General features: G+C 36.8%; 1 protein-coding gene across 14 annotated transcripts in view; it reads right to left on the bottom strand.

Annotated features, from left to right (window-relative positions):
• PTPRM (protein tyrosine phosphatase receptor type M) overlaps positions 1-12,718 on the bottom strand; it is a 529,398-nt gene that overhangs the window by 57,591 nt on the left and 459,089 nt on the right. For all 14 annotated transcript variants that reach the window (XM_060775055.2, XM_060775057.2, XM_060775056.2 and 11 more), the window contains 2 exons: positions 10,508-10,584; positions 7,357-7,393 (listed from right to left, as the gene is read on the bottom strand). In XM_060775055.2, the coding sequence (XP_060631038.2) occupies positions 7,357-7,393; positions 10,508-10,584 (114 nt within the window). The remainder of the gene's footprint in view (positions 1-7,356; positions 7,394-10,507; positions 10,585-12,718) is intronic.

Raw genomic sequence — 12,718 nt, 5'->3', positions numbered from 1 at the left:
AGTGTGACCTGCCCAATATTTACACATCTTTTACCAAAGTCATGGGACAAAAATATTCCACCATATTTTAATGGATAAGAAGAGAGGGCCCAGAAAAAAATCATGTAAGGAGGCTTTCCTATCAATTTCAAGAACCTTGCAATCAATTGATGTTTAAATGATACAGCATTCTATTTGTATTGTAGAACAGCCGTAAAAGGAACTTTGTGAAGACCTCAACTCAAGTCACAAAATGAGTAGAATGCTTTCCTAAAAGTTTTTAAAATTCAGTTTTACTTTATGTCATGGCTGCAGTGCCAAAATAAATGAAGTGAACCATTTTAATTGTGTTGGTTAGCTAACCTAAATGTGAATACTTGTGCAGGGATGAGATTTAAGAGCTGTGGAGGTAATCTCCACAAAGCCTCAATCTCAATAGCGTTTTGATATAGGATTGAATGCAGATATATTCTTTTTTAAACAATTACAATGAGAATATAAGCTTCTACTAGAGTGACAAAGGAAGGATTTGGGTATCACCTACAATAGCAAGAAGAGCAGTCCTTTTTAAAGAAAAGGCAGAATTCAATTAATAAGGAAGAAGCAATAACAAAGAAAGAAAAGTTATTAAAAAACCAGACATAGAATAAGTCTATACTCCTGTTAGATTGTGTATATAGTATAGCATGGAAAAGTATTTTTTTTTCATACTATAAATCCCAAAATCCCCTAGCCAGAATGGTAAACATATTGGCTGGGAGATTCCGGAAAGTATAGTTGAAAAAGTTACTTTTCCGAGTTTTGAACTAGAGATATATTGCTGCTCTTGGAGAAACATTGGGACTCATTTTTTGCCAACAGACGTTAGGGAAGAGTTCTCCAATTTGGATGTCAGCATAAGCAATAACTTTTGGGTATTAATAGAAGTCTGAATGCAATGTGTAAGAAGGAGAGCAAGGAGATGAGTTTAACTTTGAGTTATTCAGACAGTGGATTGCAGCTCCCAGGATTCCTTTTTTGTTTTGCTATGCTGGCTAGGGCAGGTGGGGATATAAGCTCAATATCTTAACATGTGTTCAGCTCAAATCTTGATCAACCTTCCCTGTTCCCTAGATGTGTTTCTCTACAACTGTTACCAACACACCAACATAACTATTGTTAGTGTGACCAGGGGGAATGGAAGTTAAAGTCTGACACATCTGGAAAACATTAGGTTGAGGAACACTGATGTAGAAAATGAAGGCTTCTCAGGAAGGTGATGATGATTTTCATCACTGATCGTCATCATCCTAGACCAGAATGAAGACACTGAACAGTTCTGGAAATGCAACATGTGCCCCTGCTCTTTAGTTGTAAGAACCTACTATATTAACAAATGGAAGCAAAATGCTCAAAGGAAAATGCTTCCTTTATGTAACTACAAGAAAACTTTTAGCACAAAATCTTTATTTGTGCTTTGGAGGGTCTTCTAAAAATAGTCTTGCAACATCTGTGGCAATAGGTGGGGGGAAAGTGGAAGGTTATGAAAGAAGTTATTATACTGGCATATTTGTGCAACCACAGTTAAACCTACATAAATATCTTCATTATAATATATCTTCAGGGCCTTGACATGAAATGATTTCCCCATGACTGAGACATGATCAATGTCTTGTGCTGAGAAAGAAAATTATGTTCACACTGCTAGTGAGAAAAGTAAATGGTTTCTTTGTTGTACAGCTGAAGGTAAAAGGAAAGAACAAAATGTCTTCTTTCATATACTGATTTATAATTATTAATTCAAATATGTTATTAGCCCTTATATATCTTAATGATGTATGCCTTAAACACATCAAATATAATAATTGCACCTATACATAACTTTATGATTACTTTTTTTGCTATTTAACCCTATAGCCCCACGGTTTTCTCGCAAACAAATAGGGTCTGCAGATAGATTATTTTGTTGGTGCTGCAAGATACCTGATCATTAGACGCACAAAATTGTTCTTTTCCCCTTCTGTACTGTGTACAAGCAGAGGAGATATTTAAAACGGGGGCTCTGAGGATAAATGATATCTGCAAAGGCTGCTTCCATTGGCATTGACATACAGAACACAGAGTGTCATGCAGCCTCTTTTATGCAAAACAAGCTTGAAACGACTTTCCTAGAGAACTTAGGAAATGGTATTTCACTTTTTAAAAAAACCATTCCCCACACTAACATTAATACCTTTTTTTTTTCAAACTCACAAGTAAATTTCTAGCCAGTTCTAATTTGGGATCCTTCTTTCTTTTCTTTTTGCATTATTGACTGACTATGTACCTTTCCCAAAGGGGCTCAAGACAGAAAAGTGGTTCCTAGACATGCTACCATTCTCTACCCCAATGCATTTCCGGATCTCTCCCTCACTATGTGGCAATTTGGTAATAGTTTGAAATTAATATTTGGTGTTTTGACCTAAATCCAATAGTTTCTGAGACAGAGGGATGAGCACTGAAGTGGAAAGGGAAGACTGTCTCCTCCCACTTTTGCTAGATTCTGTTGTTTTCTCAGCAAAGATCAAGTTGTGAATCCTGGCTATGTCTGGTAGTTTTATTTTACTGTACAAATATGTTCAGTTTGCTTTTAAATGGCAGCAATTACAAATGTTTAATAAACATGTAACCAATCTAAGATTAGTTTCTACACGATGACCTATTGCTACGGATTCATTTTGCACCAACCTCCCCCCCCTCCAATTTTCCTCCATACTACAGTTTGGTAAGTTTACCAACCTATTTACAGCAGGTGTGGGGAAATGTGGCTATCTAAATATTGACGAAGTACTACTCCAATCATGCCTCATATTTTGCTGGGCTAGAAACCTAGTCCAAGAAACCTAGTCCAAGAACTGGAATGCGATAGGTTCCCCAAATTTGATTTCTATCATGGGATTCAACACAACCAGCAACTCAAACAGGCATAAAGGCGCACACACTTGCTTTTGTGTAACAGTCTTCAAATAACTAGTTTTATTCGGAAAATATAAAATATTTTCCAAATAAAACTAAAATTTTATTTTAAAATTGTTCTTGCTTCTTCTTTGTATGCAATCCACTTCACCTGGTTCAACAACAAAGTTTTTTAAAATGCAAAATGCCCAGGTACTTCCTGCGTCTGTACCAATTACTGAAGATCACCTAAAGTCTTCATCAGTAGCAATTTCAGCTTATTATAGCTACTGTACAGAAGAAAAGTAGATGGTAATTTCTCAATCCAAATTGCAGGTTTACAATTTATTGCACTTAAAATGTTGTTAGATGGTCTCCAGATACACCATTAGGTAAAACACATTTTACTCTTCATTTATCTGTGCCCTAATCAACAAAAATTGGAAAGGGGCTGAAAGCAGGCTTATTGCCAACCTAAACCCTACAAAGCTAATAGTGGATTACTTGGAAGTAAATAAAACAGTAAGAAACAAGTGATTATACAACTCCCTAGTTTTGTTAAATGCCAGATTGGTAGCCAATAGCAAACCAATTACATTTTGCCACCATTTAGTGGCATCCAATTATATTTGCTCATTATCACTTCATATGTGGAATGGAACTGAAGAAGAACACAGGGGTATTTGGACTGATTTCGCCATTGATTTTCTTTTTGCTCCAAAGCATAGTATAAACACTTCCATGCATGTGGAAAGATGACAAGGACCTGGATGTGTAAGGTTGCTGAAATAATATTTTACAGGAAACATCCCAAACATTTAGCTCAGAAGTGAGGTGACATGTTCACATTTTCCAAAGAGACTGTTTTCTAAAGAAGTGGGAATAATTGCCCCGGTACCCTCATAAATTGACTGTTTATATAAAAACTGATAAGACAGAAAGAAGGAGCACCCATCTACATGGACCAAAGGGTGAATGGGTCCCATGGCATCCATGTAACACACAGGGATCATTTGACCTAAGACCGCTTAAAATAGCCTTGTCCCACATCTTAAAAATTCCCTTTGTGGTAAAATAAACAATTGGGCTATTGTGCATTTGGGAGTGGCTATGGCTGTTCACGTGGCCATCTTCCCCTGGTTGTGTGGCCTGGAGACAGGGGATACCACTTATCTTCCCCCTCGTGCCCTTGGCTTTGTGGCAACAACTAGGTGTGAAAATGCCAGTGGTTGTTGCTTGCTGCATCCACTGACTCTGGCCAGAGCATTAGAGTGATTGGAGAAGGTGGGGGAAGAAGGAAGTGATAATCTGAAGGGGGTCTGTTTCCATCCACAGGGAGTTCTTAGAAGATCCCTCACTGCGCTTTTCCATGGTTCCCAAAGTTATGATGGAAGAAGAGGTCGGTAGGGAGGATTTACAGGAAAATGCATGATTAAAGTTTCTGGCCCCAATTGCCATTTGATTCTCAGACAGAAGGAGCCAGAAGCCTCACTAATTTGGATAAAGTTTGGATTTTCAAATGTCTCCTCCAAATTAATTCAATCAAAATGGAACCCTTTGATAACCAAATCTGCAAAATGAATACAAGCTGAAACTGAATTCCAGCGTAAGTTTCCGTATTCAACTTTGCTCATGTTGATAGAAAGACATCAGAAGAGTGTCCCTAAATGATATGAACTAATTTATCCAGAGAACTACAGCATGTCAATTCTTATGATAGCTGATAAGGTCTAATTGATCAAAAGATGCACTTGTTTTCTGTGGCTGGGATATCTGCATCAAAGTGGAGAATTTTGTTTCAATTAGGAATTAACATGCTAAAGCAGTGGTTCTCAACCTCCCTAATGCCGCGACCCCTTAATACAGTTCCTCATGTTGTGGTGACCCCCAATCAGCAAATTATTTTCATGGCAACTACACAACTATAATGTTGCTACTGTTATGAAGCATAATGTAAATATCTGATATGCAGGATGTATTTTCATTCACTGGACCAAATTTGGCACAAATACCCTATAGGCCCAAATTTGAACACTGGCTGTTGGGTAGGGGATCGATTTTGTCATTTGGGAGTTGTAGTTGCTGGGATTTATAGTTCACCTACAATCAAAGAGCATTCCGAACTCCACCAATGATGGAATTGAACAAAACTTGGCACACAGAACTCCCATGACCAAGAAAAAATACTAGAAGGGTTTGGTGGACAGTGACCTTGAGTTTTGATTGTAGTTCACCTACATCCAGAGAGCACTGTGGACTCAAACAATAATGGATGTGGACCAAATGTGGCATGACAATCAATATGCCCAAATGTGAACTCTGCTGGAGTTTGGGGAAAATAGACCTTGACATTGGGAGTTGTAGTTACAGAGATTTATAGTTCACCTACAATCACAGAACATCCTGAACCCCACCAACGATAGAACTGGGCCAAACGTCCCACACAGAACTCCCATGAACAACAGAAAATACTGCGTCTTTGGCGACCCCTCTGACACCCCCTCGCGACCCCTCCAGGGGTCCCGACCCCCAGGTTGAGAAATGCTGTGCTAAAGTGTTATCTATAAGATGTTATATTGAGAGCAAAATGCAATTTAAGAAAACAATGTAACAATTGGTAACACAGAACTTGCTTTTGATGGGCATGGGCAACCCTTTGGCCACCTTTGTGTTAGGAGAAAGGAAAGTTATAGCTATTTTAACTAAAAGTATTCTATGACAGTGGGACTCAAAAGTGGTGGTCTCTGGACTGGTGCTGGATCATGAGTCAAGAAAGGAAATAATATATTGCTGGTTCCTGGCACATTGCCAGCCCCTCCACCTGGGAAGCACTGATTTCCGCTAAAATAGCTGCAATGGAAAAAAATGCTGCTAGCCAAGAGATATAATAGCTGTTTCATAAGAGCCAACATTGGCTCATAGTTTCTCTTTTGGAAACCAGTCCATCATTCATCTTTTCATGGCAGAACCCCCCCCCCCCCCCAGTTTCACCGAAAATAGCAACCATATAAAAATTTTTCAGATAATGATGTGCTTTCAGATATGAATACAAATACAAAACCTGTTAGGCATTACTTTCAACCAGGTAGGCTTCAGTTTAGACCATCAGAGACCTACAGGTAAAACAAACCATTCTTTCATTGTGTAAACTCATCCTGAAATTCTTCTTTTGCTTAGATTATTTTGGAGGTTCCACTTTGTTGAATTCCAGAGAACCTATTAAATGCTAAACAATTTTTAGCAGAAAAGAAAAGGGATACTCTGCACTACATATAAAATTGATCCTATATAGGGAATAAAACATATCACATTATGTTCACTTAATAGAGTATTTGGAGCAATTTTACTTTTCAGTTTGCTCAAAGTTTGGTTAATTTTAAATTATTCAAATACAAAATGCATACAGGGCTGTGGTATGCACGTTCATTTCAGAGAAGAATAATTTTGCTCTGAAATCAATCTTTTTACATCAGGAGGTATAAGAAGTGAAGGGAGCATGTTAAACTCGGAAGGTGGTAAATATTTCATAAATGCAAAAAAAATACTTGCACAGAGCAAATAATACCCAGTCAAGGTGCCAAGTCAAAGTGCACAGTACAGATGGAAAGCAATATTCAAATGGCCAAAAAGCAGGTTTCTTAAGGACTGGAGAATCCTGCATTAACAAGAATCTTTGCAATTCTGAAACTTATTATGTGATGGAAAATGCATATTCGGGGACAACAATCCCCCTGTATTGAAAGCTATATTTTCTATGTAATGTTTTCTGGACAGGAAACTTTTTTTCTGAGTAGGAAGCTTATTTTCTGCAGAGAAAATGCCATTTTCTGCTCCAAAGCATGCCTTTTTGTGCAGAGTAAGTCCAAACTGTGAATAGTCTTTGAAAACTTTGCAACTTTTTGATACCTCGCTGACAGCAAAGAGAAAATGGTAAAAGGGAAATTTATGAAGTAAGCAATGCCAGCCAAGTTATGTTGACACATGAAGAAGAAGATCTAACACTTGTTAGTCCTTTTTCCATCACTGGCAAGAAAAAAACAGCAGAAGCAGCAGCAGCAACAACAACAACAAAAAAAGATGACAAACAGTTCAGTCTCTTGTTAAGATACATAAAATTTCCTGTTTCAGGTGAATATCTATATTGAATTAAAATAATAATAATAATAATAATAATGTATTTATTACCTGCCTATCCTTGTAGCTTGAGGTGTGTTACAACATAGTTAAAAGAGTGAGATAAAACAAAGCGCTATTAAAATACATATAACAAATAATAAATGAGATGGCTGACTATGCTGCTCAATATAGGCAATTTCCAAACTCTTCAGTTGTGCCAAGTTAGATGAAGTTGTGACTCCAGAGTCCTAGGCTGAAGAAATCAAGTCCTTGGACTGAGTTAACTATAGCAGAAATAAAAACAGTAATCTCACATATGAGGAAAATATAAATATGAGACAAACTTACCTTGTGTAGCAATATAGTGGTTTGGCCGATGATAACCCTGAAATAAACATTTAAGAAGCATTTTAAATCAGCCTTGAAAATTTGTCACAGGTATTGAATGAATGCACAACATATTCAATCTGACACTTATTAAAAACATATTTGGTGCACTTATTAAAAACATATTTGGCCTTATGAGAAGAACTGTGAAAGAAAAAGCAGCCAATGCTGCTAGGGTTGTTCCTAAACTATGTAAAACCGAGGATACACACTACTCATATTACTCTGGTTCCACTTTAACTGTCATGGCTGCATCCTATGGAATCCTATAGCTTGTAGTTTGACTCTCTGCCTAAAAATTTCAAAGAACCATACCTAAACAGCAAATCCCAGTACTCCATAAGCTGGAACCACAAAAATTATAGTGGAATCTTAGTGCTATATTTTTGTAGTGTGAAATGATCCTAAGTAGCATTCAGCAGGATCCTGTTGGTTTATCTCCCCAAATAACTATCCTAATCCACAGATATTTGTAGTGAAGTAAGATATGCTTGATTTGTTTGAATGAGATGATTTCAAGATAGCTACAGTATTGTAAGGTAAATGTGTGTCTTGTGTCTCTTTAAACCGCGGTTTGCAATAGTAGGCTGATTTATGGCTGCATCACTATATATAGTTTAATTAGCACAAAACTTATGGTTCTGTTTATGTCTCATTCTCAATCACTTTTTAAAAACTGACTGTGTGGTTAGTAATATCAATCTCTTCGAACCAGGAATTGTTTGTACAATTACCCTGAAACTGATAGGGCTTTCAGAGCTAATCTACTTACAAGTGATTACTGCTATCATACATAATGAAAAATGAATCTAAACAGTGGAAATTACCTTCTGAAATGTAAACTGAAATGCAGTTGTTCATAATAGAAATGTGTTATTGACATTAGTAAAGTTAATACTAGGTCCTTGCTACCTTTATTTATCTTTTGCAATCATGGTTTTCTTATAACTGGGGAAAATGCCATGTTTATTGAACATCTATATTGTGGAATGTTTGCTCAGTTCTACTAGAAAACACAATGGAAAGTAGCCCAGCTCTTTTTTTGGAAGATGAGAATAATTTAATCCAATATTGGAGGAGCAGTAAACAATAATGTTAAGATTGGGGTTTTTTTTTGGGGGGGGGGGCACTTAATATTTGTTAATTATATTCTTTGTAAGAATATTATTAGAGCAGCATTACCAAGATTATAGTACACATTGGTCACACACACATGTATATATCAATTATAATGACATTTATTACATTGAAGTGTTTTTAATAAAAGCAAATCTGCACTAGCAACCAAATCAAGGAAATTGCAATCTTTATAATGGAATGATAAGAAGTGGTGGAAACAATACTTGATGCCATGGCCATATAGCCCGAAAAAACCTACAACAACCCAATGATTCCGGCCATGAAAGCCTTCGACAATACATTGAACACCTCTTCACCCTATGGGGAATATCTTTAACTATCCCATTTGTGTGTTTGTTTATTATTTATTTATTTATTTCAGACATTTATCCTATCTTTTTCACCCCCAAGGGGGGGACTCAGGGCATCTCACAAGCAACACAAGTAAAAAGGGTGTCAAATGGCTTTGTTCATGGTGGCAGTCACCAAATAAAGCCACAAAAGTGGCTTCTAGTAACATATACTTAAATAGAGACACAAGGCTTGTATGATAAAAGAAACAAGACACAAGACTTGTATGATACAAGAAAGAATTGTAATTTATCTTGCAGTGCTGCACTCTAAACACAGATGTCCTTGCCAAGTAAGTATTAGCTTAGGTTTATATTTGAATTAGCCACTATTCGATGTGTCTAGTTTACAACAAGTCAAAAGATGTAATTCTCAACAGTGAGACTATTAAATAAAATAGAAAATTGGCTTGTTGAAACTCTTGTGGGATTAAAAAAATAGTTTTAATCAACCGTCCCATCTTTTCAATTTACCAGCAAGGAATCTAAATTCACTTTTGACATAGCCAATGGAAAGGTAAATGTTTAAGTGAAATCTCTATCATAAGATCTAACAAATAAGGGAAAACCAATGTTGATAGCATCAGTTAAGACAGCTAAGTAATTCTCAGTTTCTTAACTTTGCAGGAACATGGACAATTCTTAGATTCCTCTGCAGAATTATGGCTTACAGTGGCATTGATTCTTTCTTAATTTTGATTTCATTCTTTCTTTAGTGTCCCCAAAATGCTGTCTCTTAAAGAATTTATTCTAATGTAAAACATTAAGTTAACATGATGCAGAATGAACAAAGAAGCAGTCTTCAATAATTAAACAGTGTACATATTTTATGAAATGTCTTGCTTGCATTAGAAGTCCTGCTTAACAGATGCAGACTGTACTTTGAAGGCTGCTTAAAAGTGCAGAGATGACAAGAGATTGCAAGTCACTGCATTAGGAATTACAGAGTTTTGTCACATTAATATGCAAACAGCGCCCCTTTAAAAAGGAATTACGTCACATTGTTGACAGAAAGTGCACATAACAGGTTCTTTTTTGTCCACAATAGCTTCAGGACAAAACGTAACCAGATAAAATTATTGGCAAGCCTCCACTTCAAAATGAAGAAGTTTTAGGAAATGACTATTTTAATTTCCTTATTAGAAAATCTTTTGTAGCTTTAATGCCAACTTTAATAAACATGTGTGGTTTACTCACTATGGTGTTGCATAGCATTTAGCAGCTAGCAATTCTAGTTTTTGAAATATCTCTTCCAAACAAGCAATAAATAAACATATGTTTCTTTGATTACTAATATTTATTTCAAAATTATGCTCCTGCAGTGTGGGATCAGAAGGTAAACCTGGCTGTACCATAACTTCTTTGACTTTTACAACAAGTCCAATAATCCAGCACTAAAAAGATAAACATGCATCTCACTGCTTATTTATGTGTGAATGTGAATTTTGTTGAGACCAACTTGCCTCCAAAATATATTTTTGGAAATATGGCCAGCTTTCATTAAAGTATGTTTAAGCCCTTGTTCCTATCCTAAACATTTCCTCCTTTTATTTATTTATTTATCTCTCTCTTTTCCCTCTTTTTCTATCTGCACTTTTAAAAGGCCTACACACTATTTCTTGACTAGATAAGTATATACTTACATCAATATAATTTCCATTGATGTAGTCTGAGTTTAAGTCCCCTTCGATGGGCTGCAGTCTAACTCGAGAATGATCATCTGAAACAGAACATATATGACACATTAAATAATTTACATTACCCCTAGCATTGAAAACGTTAGCATTAAAAAAGCTCCATGGGTATTAGAAGGAACATTAAGTTATTCGTACAAGATTCTGAAAACAATTGGAAAACACCACCACTACTAGCTGTTTAAAGTGAAAACAAGTCACAGGTGACAAGTAAAAGGAGCAGAAAAAAGTAATCTTCCACATTCTAGCTGAACAAATGGTTTCCAAAAGTGCTTAGTGTGAAATACTAAATTAATGATCACTTGGGAGCGATGTACTTTATTTAGAAACTAATTTTGGTGATTTCCATTTCCAAATTGTATGTTAGTGTCTTTGGATTAATTGTTCCCATGTATATACATAGGATGCTTTATGCTGCTGCATCCCACAGTCATTAATGTCTGTCAGACTCCCACATGTATCATTTATTCAGTGTAGAGACTTTCCAAAACACTACTAGTCTTTCAAATAGCTTCCCACATGCAGCAGTCACATAACAATTCAGTTTGAATGCTGGTGGAGAAAGCCCGTAGCTCAGTGAGAGGGTGTCATTTGGAGGAAAGATGACTTCTTTTAATGTGTTCTGTAAATCCTCCAAGCAAACCACTCATATGATAGTTGGAAAACACTGCAGATAAAATCATTGCATTCCATCAGGTTGGTGGTGACTGCTGCTGCTGTTTTAGAGGTGTCAATGAATTATCCATTATAACTGAATGCTATTTGTTCAGATGCAAGACAGGTTTCTCTCAAGTTTGATTAGAAAATAGGAAGTATGTATATTCAGAATTCTTTCCTGATTCTATGCTCCCATGTAGATAAGTTGTCCTGAAAAGGAAAACCTTCAACATCTGTGCTGCCCTGTATTTTCTAAAAAAATATATGGACTCAGAGATTTAATGTGCAGTCTTCCAGAAACACGAATAGGTTCTTAGCTGTGTAGGAGAAACAGGCATTAACTTATGTACTTTTGCTAAAGAAAGTACCTGTGTTTGCTCTAATCTAGTGTGCCACTGAATGTAATGCACACCTCAATTATCAAAACACTGGAACAAAAAGAAGTATTTGCTGGCTAATGTAATGTGCAGTGGCAAAAAGTGAACTCTTTGTAATTCCAAAAAGTGTGCATTACAGTTGCTGTGTTCTTTCCTCAAGGAGCCTCTTCTGTTTGTCCCACCTCAGCTTCCTTGGGTTAATCTTTCTATGTTGTAGAATTAATTCAACCTGATACCACTTTCACTCCTCTGGCTCAATGCTATGAAATCTAGGGGCTGTAGTTTTAAAAGGTTTTGAGTCTTCTCAGTCGAAGGGTAATGTTGCCTTGCCAAACTACAAATCCCAGGATTCTATAGCTCATCCAAAAGAAAGACCCATTTCCTCCCTGCTCCCAAGCGATCTCCAGGCTTCTCTCTCTCTCTCTCTGTCCCACTTGCTTGCACATGCACCACCTCACCTTCCTCTCTCCCCTACAAGTCATATCCAGACTCCTTCCCATATCACTTGCAAGTGCACCCCTCACCTTCTTCCCCACCTTGGAAGCCATCTACAGGCATTCCCTCTTTCTCTCCCACTTGCCACATGGGCTTCCTCTCCGCCTCCCAAGCAATCTCTTGGATTTTCTCTCACCTTGGTTTCTTCTTTGCCTCCCAAATCCTGCCAGCTAATTGCTCCTAAAGCGGCGGCCCATTTTGCCTTACCCATTACACATATGTAATGCGCATGCTGATTTTGGTAACAACATTTAGCCAAAAAAGGTGCACATTATTTTGAGTAAATATGGCATATATTTATTTATTTATATGAAATGAGGGTACAGTTGTAATGGCACACGTGGCTTTAACTATTTTATGATTGTAGCTTTATCCTCTTTAAGAGTCCTACATTTACATAGCTGTTTCCCAGGGGAAAAACTTTTAGCAAACATTTTCCCCAAATTATTATTTTCTGAGATGACATTGTGTAATGTTGTATAGGTCAAGAAAGATCCAATGCATTATAGTGGTTTGAGTGTTAGATTATTAGATCATTCGGAGTTTCGGACTAAGATGTTATCTCTATGCAGATGATGTCCAAATCTGTCACTCTTTTCCACCTGTCACCAAGGAGGCTGTCCAGACATTG

Source organism: Anolis sagrei, chromosome 4 (genome assembly GCF_037176765.1).
Source record: "Anolis sagrei isolate rAnoSag1 chromosome 4, rAnoSag1.mat, whole genome shotgun sequence".
NCBI lineage: Eukaryota > Metazoa > Chordata > Lepidosauria > Squamata > Dactyloidae > Anolis > Anolis sagrei.
The sequence above is the reverse complement of the archived record's forward strand: the minus strand, read 5'-3'. Positions and strand labels throughout refer to the sequence as shown.